At 34.4% G+C, this 14,120-nt stretch overlaps 1 protein-coding gene across 1 annotated transcript in view; it reads right to left on the bottom strand.

Moving 5' to 3' along the window:
• LOC128547998 (twitchin-like) overlaps positions 1-14,120 on the bottom strand; it is an 89,408-nt gene that overhangs the window by 66,892 nt on the left and 8,396 nt on the right. The window contains exons 2-4 of the mRNA XM_053522219.1: positions 10,604-10,724; positions 9,500-9,715; positions 7,425-7,769 (exon numbers count right to left, since the gene is read on the bottom strand). Of these exons, the coding sequence (XP_053378194.1) occupies positions 7,425-7,769; positions 9,500-9,715; positions 10,604-10,724 (682 nt within the window). The remainder of the gene's footprint in view (positions 1-7,424; positions 7,770-9,499; positions 9,716-10,603; positions 10,725-14,120) is intronic.

The following is a 14,120-nucleotide window of genomic DNA, read 5'->3' on the forward strand; positions in this document are numbered from 1 at the left end:
ATATATACAATACCGTGGAAAAAATGATTTTAAAATGTATAAAGTGTAGTGAATGCCGCAAAGTAAGTTTTTATGCCTTTTTAGTTGTTTGGATCTCATTACATGGTAATATGGGCATAAGTTGCAGTGTAGGCAGTTTCATGAACAATGAGTGTAGTCTTGTTAAAATACAAAATATCAGAAGTGGTGTAAAATAGTATTTATACATGTCCAAAACTTTAAATCTAAGTTCTAGAATCCTGTTCATATTTTGTATGTAGATATGTTAAATGTGTGTTATGTAATTGTAAAGCGCAATAGAATATTTTATAATTTTTGCGCTATATAAATGCCATGTATTTGTATTTGTATTTGTGAAATAAAATAGGAATAAAAAGCACATGATATATTACTCCGTTCGAATAATAGAAACAGACATCAGCCTCATACTGTAAATGAAATGGTTTAATGGAAGATGTGAAATTCAAAAGATTGCCTGAAGACAGCGTCTTGTAGAAATGGGAAATGCATTTAGTTCCTTTTTACCGCGAAGAGTACCGTATTTTCCGGACAATAGGCCGCTGCACCGTATTGGCCGCAGCCGTATATTTTAACTATATCAGAAATAAAATTTAACGTATAGGCCGCTCCGGCATATTGGCCGCGGCCTATACACCACTAAGCGGCGAACATGACCATGGCGTATAAAGACTTCCACGATAAATAGTCATTGAAATCGGTTGTATTTACAGGTAATCACACTTGTTAATCCGTCTAATGCAGTGAACTGTTAAGTCCGAATGTAAGTTTCTTTAGCTGTTTTCAAACGCCCTCTCGGCAATATTGTCCATTCTTTACATTTTACATGATTCGATCGGCTTTCAAAATGCAAGTGAAAAATTAAAACGGTTGCATAGGCCGCATGAAAGGCCAATTTAGAAAAAATAAATTGACCTATAGGCCGCTTCGACGCATAGGCCGCACCCCTGAAAATTTCACTTTTTAAAGTATAGGCCGCGGCCTATTGTCCGGAAAATATGGTAGCGAAACAATTTTCCGATTTAAAATTTAAACCTCTTTTGGTCAGCGGTGTGGAGTCTAATTACACGCTTAAATACACTTACCATTGCTAAATTACATACAATGTATTATTCAAGATTGTAAGGTACTACATTATGTCTACCTCTCACATGTACATGTAATTACAGTGTTAATACCAAGAGGTTGTAAAAGTTGCCTATCGTTAGTTAAAAACTGATATAACTTAAGACCTAAAATTACATTAAAGCTCAATCTCGACCTTTCTCAGCTAGAACTGAGCACTGGCGCCAGATCAGAAAGAAAATGCCTCTATAACATGTACAGAGGCATTTTCTTTCTGATTTGACGCCAGTGGAACTGGGCTTAATTCTATCAAAAATCGAAAGAAGCAATAAAACAGATCAGGCCAGGGTATGAGGCTATTGCCAATGTCTGCGCATATATCAGTAAACTGTATTTTTGTAGATTTATCAGACCTCGACGTTTCAGTCGTTCAGTTAAGACGTTCCACTTTTTAATGAAATTTATTAGCAAGTGCAGTGAGTGATAAAACACTTCTTTTGCATATGCATATCTGAAACTCTGGGATACGGTCAAAATAAATGTTTTATAATTGCTTAATGCATATTTTTGTACTCCTAGTCCTACAGCTTATTAAATATTTCACAACTGTAATTCATTTAATAATTTCTACTGTAGACCTTTATTTCACTGTAAATGTTCATCTTGCTTAAATGTAGATGATACCATAATACCAACACAAGTTTTACCACTATTACATGAAATGGATGTCAGGTTAACATAATTTGATATCCTTTCATGGTCGTTTCATGATTCAGACACGCCAGTAAAGAAAATTTAGTATTATTTTCAAAAGATTTATAAGATATAATACTGAATCAAGTTACCGGTTAAAAATGTCTACTGTCTGTATCAAAATAACAGTATCATATTTTATCAGATACATTTGCGTGATAATCTAGACGCCGCTAAATGCAAAAAAGTATCTAAAATACTATGAAAATATGATGAAACTGTTTTCAAATGTAAATAGCGAAACGCATACCCACAAGGTAAGATTTTTTAGTTGCTTGGATCTCATTATTTGGTAATATAGGCATAAATTGCAGTGTCATTGCATTTGTAAAACAAAATGAGAGAAAAAAAGCTCCTAATAACTGCGTTCGAATAATATAAACAGAAAAATACCATAACTGTAAATGTAAGGTAATTCAAAAATAGCAGGAAAAAACAGTGTCTTATACCAATGAGAGACGTATTCAGCTATTTTCATTCAGTTTCCAGTCAAATTTAGAATTTAAATGATCAATAGCAAAACTCTTTCGGTCAGATGTGTTGAGCCTAATGATAACTTCTTGTTACACGTTTACCCGTACCATTGCTTCAAAATTGTACTCGTGAGTATTTTATACGAATAAAAAATTATGTATTTATCATACTAGAAAAATTATATTCGTGTAGTACACTTTAAGACTTACAGCTTTAACTACATTTGTATATTCATAGGACCCATGTGGTTCTGGGACGATATGTGTATGAAAAGAATTGGAACCACTGCCTTACCCTTGCATGATCGTAAGAGGCGACTAATAGGGTCTTAACACTTGGTTTTGCTGTAACTCTGTGATTCAAGCAGTATGCAAATTTTGATTACATGCCTCGTGTTTTCATTTCAGTGTAAATATATAACATATACTGTGTTGGTGTGCTGTAAAACCGAAAAAGTATATATATTTTGTTTGTTTGTTTTGGGTTTATCGCCGTTTTTCAACAGTATTTCAGTTATGTAACGGCGGGCAGTTAACCTAACCAGTGTTCCTGGATTCTGTACCAGTACAAACCTGTTCTCCGCAAGTAACTGCCAACTTCCCAACATGAATCAGAGGTGGAGGACTAATTATTTCAGTCACAATGCTGTTTATCAAATAGTCACGGAGAACACACGCCCCGCCCGAGGATCGAACTCGCGATCCCGCGATCCGTAGACCGACGCTCTACCTACTGAGCTAATATATAGTGCCTGTCTAAAACAAATTATGTCAAACATTGTAGATACTAGTTTAAACTTTGATCTTCCCTATTCAGTTTCAAATAAGCTCCAGTATTGTAGTATCAGCCGAAGTGTTGCCCATAAGTATATCAAAACAATGTCTTAGTACATTGTATGTTTTATTCGGCACACTAGAATAGTCAGTTTGCGAAGCTTCTTGACTGGCTACTTAATAAATACTACCTTAAGTGACCGCTAAGGCAAAATGTACTGTATATGTCTATCACAGCAAACAGCTATTTCTAAACATTCATAAGGACTGCATTTTTCATTCGTGAAACATTCGAATCCCGAATTAATATTCGCATCCCTCCCATCGTCATTTCGTACTTGGGCACTTATAGTCGGAGCAATGATTTACGGAACCTCTGGATCGGGAGGTAGGGGCACTAGAAAAGTTTACATGCCTACGTTTTCTAGCTACTTTATGTCTAATTTCCTATAATATAAATCGTTTTTCCCAAACCTAATTTATTTCAAAGTATGATTAAGATTCAAAATAAATCTATGAATTTGTTGGTGCCAAAAGCAAAATCATTTAAAACTTAATGATTTATCATTATAGTTTATATGTATTTCATTTTTATCAAAATATCATTGATGGAGAACGGCGCAGTTTATTTTCATTTATTTTAAAGAATATTAAGCGCGAAATTCTTGTTGAAGCAGACGATAGGTAGAACATGTGGTATCGTGAGCAATTGATGAAACTTCATTTATGCTGTAATCATTAATTAATATGGATTTGAATGTTCTTTTCAACCTAATGAAGTTTATTTTAATTTCACGCAGCAAACAATTTGTTAAAACGCATTTTGCTCTTACCGGCCTCTGTGGCGAGTTATACTGATATATACAGTATTTGTAGTAACGTCCTTGTCATTGTATGAAAGAAGATGGTTCATCACAACAATACCCTATGCTCGCCTTAGTTTGATATGGAGAACCCATAATATCTAAGCTTTTGCAAACATCTTTCTCGCACAGTTTTCGCTCAGTGTTTTGTGGTAGCCAGCCTTTCTGTACTTTTAGTACTTTGATTTTCCAATACTGAGGTGTATAGCACACTCTCGTATGTAAGGATCTGTGACGTTACCGATAAGGTCTGCTAACTAAAAATAGCACATGACTCAATTTGCGGACAAACAACCAGTGCATTCATTGTAAACCATAAATTTTGCATTTGTTCAGGTTTCTAGCCTGCACATTGCAAACAAATGTTTTTTCTTCAGTTTTTATTTCACCAAATTAGCCGAGAATCTCTTTATTTTATATCCATGTTAGAAATAACATGATGTTATTATATTATTCTGTTCATTTTTTGACACATCCAGTTTTAAAAAAGAATATTTAGAAAAAATAGAATAACTTGGAAAATGTATTAATACTAAATAGAATAAAGCGTTATTTAAAACAAAAATGTATTCACAGATCCAAATTGTTCTTTCTAGTTACCGTCATAATTATATTAACATTTTATTTTTGTAAAAAATATTCTACCGTCTTAAGTGTTTATAAATTTAATACATGTACCTGTGAATGTAAAAAGAAATGTTATGATCGCTTTGAAATTTCGAAAGGTGATGAACAACATGTATATTTTAAAGTAAACTGTCATACACATTTTTATTTTCGGCCACATATTCATATATTCGTTGAAACAATTAACACCTCTGTGATATCCATCTGTTGTGTTTTATTACAAATGACCCCTTAGTGTGACATAATAAATTATAGATATTTGACTTATGATAGTAACATTTAGATGTTATCTGATAATAAACATGTTCGAATCTAATGCAACACCATTATTTTCTTCCAAATCATATATGTATTTTAATAAGGAAATGTTTAACGGGTCCACACCGACCACAGCTGACATCGTGGATCATAATCAAGTTGCGTCTTGTGTAACATGTGAATCAGCTGTTTAAAGAGAAATACATGTAGTTATTGTAGTTATGATTTTAATTCTGCTGATACATTCTTTGAACGTCATGAATCAAAATGATTTAGCATTAAAAGTTTCAACCACAAGTGTTCTTCAGTGTGTCGCATTAGAAAATATTGTAATTTGTTATTAAGACTGTAAACCGTTCTTCTGATGCAAGATTTTAATAGTATAATATGGGGTAATATGCATGCTACATGCTTTTTAAATACTGCTCTTTATTTGCTTAGTAGGCCCGTTTTGAATCGTTTTGTTAAAATAATATGTCAGTATATTTTGTATATTCCTTACATTCGTTCCAATATACTTCTTTAATTAGTTATTTATAGTTTCATCTATTTTATTCATTCTGTTAACAGGTACGACAATTTTATACAGGTGGCATGTTACTTTTTTTAATTCCCAAATAGGTGATGATTCGTTATATACAGAAAACGCTCTCTTGTCCGCAATTTGCGCATTGCATTATGGTATAACTGCTGTATGTTCTATTTATAGAACACGAGAGAGTGCTATTGTATTACTAGACCTTTCTTCATTTCAGAGATTTTGAAACTTTAATGTTGCTGATCGTTACTTGCTATGAACCAGATGTTTGCTGATACAGTTTTAGTACTAGTTTTTCAGTAGCTGTGTGTCATATATAAACTGGTTAACAGTTTTAAATAATTAGATCTTGGTAATTCTTTATTAGTGTTAAGTAGAATTTACGTAATGCTACTTCACACTATTGCGTATCTTGCTACGTAAGCGGCGTATAGAAGAAAAAACTCTATACGCGTAGAACTCCGAGAAAACGAGGCGCATTTTATGCAAATTATCTGCTTATGGCGAACACGACGTGTGGCGTTTCTATGGCGTTCCTGTGGAGTATCCGGTGTACCACTGGGTTCTCGGGACGTACAGCTTCTGCGTAGTATGGTGTATGTGTGGCGTATAGTACGTTGCAGCTGCGTAACCGTTTCGTATGGCGTTACGTTCTAACGTGTGATGTCAGAGTACGTTCACGCGGCGTTTACAAGTGATATAAAGCGACTGTGCACGTTTTTGCTGCTGTCATTCGTCCTAGAGAAATCAAAGCATATTCTATTATAGTATGCCGACAAAAAGAGAACAAAAAGTTCTAGAGGAAGGGGCAGACAATGCCCGCCCTACCTTTAGAAGTCCAGTCTGCAACAGACCCTGCAACAACTGAAAAGGTCGCCAAAACACCAGCTCCATCTATAGGAGGAAACTCTTCATTATCATCCTACCCGTCTTCAGACTTAGGTAAAGAGTAATTCAGAGTCGAGATTCATGACTATAGACAGAATGACAGTTATTATTTAAAGAAAATTGTTCTATAAACACACGATACCTCGTTTGGAACGTTGTAAATGCCAAAATCGCAGTGATGACGTTGAAAGTACTTTTGCAACGCCGCACTTAATTATATATCGCAGCACATGCGCAACGGCAACCACGCGGCTACGAATGATTTGCGTATTGTGCGTCCTAAATACGCCAGGATACGCGATTCATACGCACTTGATACGCTTTCGTTAAGAAAAGAAGGCCATGGGTACGCAGTGACCACGCCTAGTACGTTATAACTACGCCACATTTACGTTTAGGAAAAAAAGCTACGATTCCGCTGCGTACTTGTTGCGTCCTTTTCGCTTTTACTGCGTACGTATGACGTATATATGACGTATCAAACATGGTACGTATGTGCTACAAATTTTTGAAAACAGCTTCAAAGAATCGCCGCAGCCTTGCGTACAAGGAGATAGCATTACGCATACAAAAGTATTAGCTCCGTAATCTGGCATTGCTATGCCGTTCCTTTCTTACTGCCGCGTATCCTAATATGCCGTACATACGCAAGCCTCTTACGCCAATGTGTGACAGGGGTATAAGTATAAGAACAGTTCATTAGCTAACTGGAGTACAGGCGCATTAACAACCAATTAAGCTGAACCGAATTCAAGCCATCCAACTCGGTCCTTCAGTTGCAAAGCCAGAAGTGTAGAGTACAATTATCCGTTTCAATGTAACTACATATCCAAGCCCAACTATTTCTGCCAAATGCGGAGTGTTCAGCCACTTAATCTATAAAGCATGTGTCTTAATCATAAGTAGAAAAATACCCTCATGTAGCTCAACCGTTTCATGTTAGTAAATGGCTAAACCATCCAACTCTCCTGTACTCATTTTGAACACGTCATTATTTCTCAACTGTTCTCAACGCAAAATTTATTTATTTATTGAGCTAAATGTGATTTTAACAAATTTGTTTTCTAGCTTTTATTAAAACCTTTAAATATATATTTTTACATACGATATTTATAGAGAAACCCTATATACTTTTTACATCAACCTGAAAATAACGTTTATACTTACCTGGTAAACGTTGTTGGCTTTTTCCGTCTCGGGTATTGCACTCATAAAATATGCACGTAGCATCTTCTAGGCAGAACTTTTCTGTAGTCTCTAAATTTTTTAAGGTTTTTAAATTTCTAGGTATATAGTTCATTTTCCAGTTGCATTTGCATCTTCTTTGTGTCCAATATTTGGCGTATCCTTCAGTAAGACACTCGATTTCTTCACCTTGACGACAGTTTGCTTTCTTCGCACACTCCGAATAAGTATCTGAACTTTTGTTTGCAGGACTGAAATGATCTTCATCGCAATATCGACAATCAATTTTAGCCAGGCCTTCTGGGAATTGTATTATAGGTTCTTTTCCTGTCAATGTGGTTTAAAACAGCATTAAATGACCATATGCGTACAATGAAATCATGATGTTGAAAATTCATAAACCAACACAGATTTGTCAAAACATGTTTCGCTTTAATAAGCTTCTTCAGTTGACAATAACATACACAATGAAATTTTGATTTTGATAGTAGGCAATACAATATTATCAGTAACCACACATTATACAATACAATGGACGCTGGTATTTACACCGCATGGATGCACGGTAAATCAGCAAGGTGTCATGTAGAATAACAAAATTAAATAACAGAATTTCTTACCTCGCACTTAATACAATCCGTTTTGCAGTTTTCACTGCACACATAACAAGAGAATTTTGATTTTGATGCAAAAGCAAAAAGAAGGATGAGAACATTAGTAAAATGCAATATATATGAACATTCATAATTGTTATTACTCTTTTAATTGTAATTCCTTTTAGAGTGATTTTGTAAAAAAAACCCAAAAAACTATCTACTTTGAAGCTTTGAGGACAATCATAAGTAAAACGTGCGTTAAATAAACAAGTGATTAAGGTGACAATAGGCCACATAATCCAATCACACATAATTAGCTACTGATTATATTGTTTTACATAATTTTATTAACCGTCCTTTAATCATAAATCCGTAAATCAATTATCAAAAATACTTACTTACCACTTTTTGGCATCCCTTTCATTCCATATATATCACCTTATTAACATTAATTACGACAATTTAAATTTAATTCAAATATTAAACAAATGCCGGCTTTTGTTTGCTATTCTACATTATAGGTAACCACAGCGGCAAAAATAAAGAGAAGATTTTTTTTTCATGATGCTGGTCAAGTATCATATATATATGAGTCTATTAACATAATTTACGATATATAAAATAAACAACAATAACACATGTCAATAAATTAAAGAATAAACGAACGCCGAGCTTATTTTTGCTATTAAACATCATAGGCGAAAATAGCGGAAAAAGATTTTTACATGGTGCACTTTGAAAACATTTAATAACTTCATCAATTTTTGGTATATATAGCTCAAATTTCGTATAGTAGGTTTTATTAACATTATTTACGATATGAAAAAAAAACAACCATGTCAAAAAATGAAAAAAATAAACGAACGCCGAGCTTTTTTTTGCTATTAAACATCGTAGGCGAAAATTGCGAAAAAAGATTTTTTACATGGTGCGCTTTGAAATTATTTAATAACTTCATCATTTTTCGGTATATATAGCTCAAATTTCGTATAGTAGGCTTTATTAATATTATTTACGATATGAAAAAAAAACCATGTCAATAAATTAAAAAATTAACGAACGCCGAGCTTTTTTTGCTGTTTTTTTATGTTTAATAGCAATTTAAACATCATAGGCGAAAATAGCGGAAAAAGATTTTTACATGGTGCGCTTTGAAAACATTTAATAACTTCATCATTTTTCGGTACATATAGCTCAAATTTCGTATAGTAGGCTTTATTAACATTATATACGGTATGAAAAAACAACCATGTAAATAAATTAAAAAAATAAACAAATGCCGAGCTTTTATTGCTATTTAAAGTGTTTTTTTTTTTTTTTTGCCAAAAAAAGTGTTTTTCGCTATTTAGGCATACCGTGCTAAAGTGGTACTAATGGCTGCTATTTGTCAAACAGGTACAGCTGATAAGACTTACAGCTGTATAGTTATATTTTAAAGCAAATATTATATTTAAACTTTACCTTTTCCACAAAATACCGAAGAAGCGCATGCGTCAGTAAAGGCTCCAGTTATAGAATCCTTGGCACAATGGTATGTTGTCCCGTTTATACATCTTTTATAGTCCGCATTACATTTCCAGTCTTTCATCTCAGGATGAGGACAAATTCCATGGTAAGAGATGCTGTAATAACGACCTTTCTTGTCGTAAGTAATGCCGGGCAGACTTCTCTCACGACCTGCAAAATGTGTGCTTATAATGGATTCAGGATTCATAGACGGTTAGGATACGGTAGATTATATAAACCTGACGGTTTTTTTTTTGTTCAATATTAAAACCAAAATTGAGAGATACAGTATATATAGATATATTAACACTCGGTCCGTTCCTTGGTAACGCACTCTACGTATGGTATGGCAATAAGACAAGACAAAAGTTGTATCACATTTCAATCAGTTTGGTCACTTTGAGTCCATATTCAGTACAGGATAAAGCAAAATGTATGTAATACTTTGCATATCCACAACAGCTTTGCTCGAAATGAGAAACTTTCACTAAATGCGCATTATAATTTATAATAGAGATTCACAATGACCAGGTAGTAAACTATTCTCCGTCATACATACTGGCCTTTCATTTGGACAAATGAAAAAATGGGAAATTGATATTATCTTATGTTTTTATGGACATTTCATTAACCTGACAGAAAGTTCATTCCGCATACATTCTTTATCTGTTGTTACACCCTGACCTCTGTGTGAATGGTTGATTTCTGCACACATATATTTTCGATTATATGAAGAATATAAAAATGATCCAGCATTTAGTATGAGAAGAAGATATATATATGAAGAATGTGTGAAAGATAAATGGGTAATACCACCTTTTGACCCGCAGTCGAAATATGAACAAGCCTGTTTGCTAAATTATTTTAATAAATGTCCTCATGAACCTACTCTACCCGTAATATATAGTCACTCAAAAGCTGACATTACACATACATTTTAAGAGAAAGAGAAGACAGGAATACAAATGCTTTTGTTTAACCATTTATAAATAATGAAAACAATATTAGGCTGGTTTCAGTTTTCATCTAGGTAACTGGTAGTAAAAACAATGAAGTTACCTGTTGAACAAACAAAGGAGTGGTTACTGGTACTTTGGCTGTAGTTTAACGCTTCATATTCACCCCAATCGACTCTTGGTATCAAGTCCACACAATTAAATAGTCCAAGAAGGACAATAATCTGAAAACACAAAGTGAAATTGTAATAAACGACTTGATAAACTGATTGTAAGAACGAAACAAAATGGATGCCTATATTCGATGATGATAAAGATGCAATGGTTGGTTTTTACAACAAACCTTATTCTACAATGAATGTAAGTGTTTGAACAATATGTCTTCTTTCTTCACCTTTTGGATGTCCTACAGATTTAAATAATCCAATTTGAATCCATCTATCACCCTTTCTTTTGACACTAATGTTAGAGCCTTTCTCAGCGTGGAGTGCTTGTTAAAACTTGGGCAAGCGCGAGGTTGACATACCCTAAACGCGTTTAAATCCACAGTTTCTTTCTTTTATATAGGTTGCTGACCGTTCCATGGGGCATACCCTAAACGCGTTTAAATCCAAAGTTTCCTTTATATAGGTAACTGACCGTTCCAAGGCGGTGTCCCTATTTTCAACTTGTTTTCTGTTCGTCTCGCATTTTGTTTGCGTAACTATGCTGTCTTGTTTGTTGTCGGCGTTTCTTTCCTCTTTCCCCCTCTACCCCAATCGCAACCTGCGCTACTGTGGTTTACGATGTTTGGAGACTGCGTTTTAGGAACATAGTTTATTGGAGAGGTCTAGGTCTATCAAGACCTCTCCATAGTGATGGCTTTCAAAGTAGGAGGATTTAGATTAATCTACTAATTCTGCGGCCTTAACTTTCACTTTCTAGCGCAAATTACGGTGAGCCAATCTAAAATGGCCCGATGCGCTTGCGCAAAAGTAAGTTTTGAAATCCTCTAAGACGAAAATAATTGCTCGTTTAAAATAATAAAATATAGTGTAATACTATTGTTACAAATATTGGAAACGGTTCAGTTATCAACAACAAAATATATAGATATATATTTACTATTCTTTGTTCGCAGTAACCAAAGATATGCATATGAACTGAATCACGTTAAAATGTATTTCGTTCAATTAAATGAATATATTGTTTAACTGTTTTATGGACATTTCATTAATGTGTATCGGTGCTATACGCCGGGCACGTTAAAGAACCAGACTGTCTATTCGCAAATAGCTAGGCTAAGTTAGGCGGACAAGTCTGTATCTAAACATTCTCTCTCTCTGTTCTGGGGGCTTTATCTCACTCTGTCCCTCTGGTCACATCGCTCTGTGTCTGTACTAGTAGAGGATGAATTTCGCGCCCTGTGTGGCTGCGTTTTCTATATGTAAAGCGCCTATGAACGTGTTTATCATGAAAAGGGCGCTATATAAATCTGGTATAATAATAATAATAAATATAACTGGCGGGTTCGTTTGCCCCGTTCAGAAGATCTGCCGAAATATGAAGAGTTCTTCCGAGCTTCTGATAGCCTGAGATGTTAACCACGTGATCAGAACAAGGCGGCAATTCGACACGTAAAAACAAGGAAGAATATCCCCAACAGGGAAAGCCACGGTCTAAAACCGCAGCCTCCCCAAACGAGCACACGATCAACACTCGAACACCACACACACACACACACACACATACACACATACAAAGCAAACACATAAGGACAAAACAAACCAATAAAGGAACACAGTGGGGTACCCCCTTGGAACGGTCAGTGGCAAAAACAGCACTGGCGAGCTTAAACATGTTTATGGTGCACCTAACCTCACTCTTACCCACACCATGTTCCAAAGTCACAGGACAGTGTAAATAAAAGTTATCCCCGCCAGGTGAAACCCTAAAATTCGCACAGGCAATAGAAGGCATGTAATGTAAAACACAAAAATGCTCTTGTATGTATACAAATGCACCCCATGACAAGTCGATGCGTAAAACACAGACCCCTAACGTAAAGGTCAAGGTCATACTTAGCGGTCAAAAGTCCATAGGATTTTTTTCTGTATGATCAATAACCCGGCCATCCATGAAGAGATTTTAATATTACTCAGCACAAGTGTTTCCCATATTTAGACAACTTGTTTTACGCAACCCCTTATCCCTAACTTAAAGGTCAAGGTCACGGTTAGAGGTCAAATGTCAATACGATTTTTTCTTCTCTCCTCCATAACTCTGTCATCAAGGGAGGGATTTCAATATCACTTGACACAAATGTTAGTTATAATGAGACAATGCGTCATATGCCATACCAAGGCCTCTAGTGCAAAGGTCAAGGTCACACCTGAAGGTCAAATGTCAACTTCCAGTCTGTAAAATATTTTCATATAAGCTCATATGTCTTATGAACCCAGTTGAAACTGGTTGGTGTATTTTCTTTAGAATTACTTTTAATATGATGATCTCTTCCATTTTTTTCTCATTTTAAAATTAAATGTTATCAAAGTTGAAATTAAGTACTTTTTTATATCTATATGTGTAATGAAACAGTCAACAGCCGCTGATTTTTGTGTAAGCAAATGTTCATCTAACGTACTGTATATATATTACAATATTGTTTATACATCTTTGACAGATATCAGGTCATTATTTCATTACAGTAGAGAAAGTTAGGTGCTTCTCATTTAAATAGGGGACTTTGTATTGCATGACAATACTTAATCCACTTGTTTCAGCTGGCTTTAGAACTTGGTATTTGGAAATAATACGCAATACTTCTATAATTACAGGTACAAAACTACCCGCTGTTGAAGAAGCAAAGTTTCTTGGTACTAACTTTATTTCCACCCTTACGCGAGGGCACGACCATTTCACGTTAATGTATGAAATAAAAAATTCGTAATTTCTTAACATTGGCAAATAGCTGTCAGTATTTGTTTCATTTTAACTGTCAAATAAGTATATGGCAACATAGCTCAGTCGTGTAAAATGCAGATACTAACAATTAATCATCTGGTCGTTATGTATGAGTTCAAATGCTCGTGAGGATGTTGTTTTTTTTAGAATTTTTTGGCGTTATTGTCAAAATATGGTTAACTTTTTGAAAAAGATTATCTTTTTGTCTAGTGTTTGTAAATCGTATCTACAACAGGTGTAATACTAAATTTTGTTATCGTAATTCAGATATAGTTTTGAAATATAAGTAGTTATTTGAAGGTCCATTTACCTAAATTCAATTAAAATACTCCTTCATTTGTGTCAACTGATACAATCATATAGTACTTCCTTATCGGTGTGTCATGAATTTTTGATATGCGATAACATATTATAGTGTCGGTTATAAGCCGAAAGATTATGCAGATTGTAGAAGATTTTTTGTTTTTTATGATTCTTGCGTATTATATCATAATATCACAATTCTGACGTAGAACCCATCTCTACATGATATATGAGTAACAAAAATATAGGCCGATTTATATGAAACATTTATAGAGATTTTCATTGTACTTGTAATATGTTTTTATTTCTTTTATTTAATTCTGAAAATATTTTGTACAAATATTTGTTTTCTAAATGCTGACGCGTTTGGTGTT

This window comes from Mercenaria mercenaria, chromosome 1 (genome assembly GCF_021730395.1).
Source record: "Mercenaria mercenaria strain notata chromosome 1, MADL_Memer_1, whole genome shotgun sequence".
In the NCBI taxonomy this organism is placed as follows: Eukaryota; Metazoa; Mollusca; class Bivalvia; order Venerida; family Veneridae; genus Mercenaria; species Mercenaria mercenaria.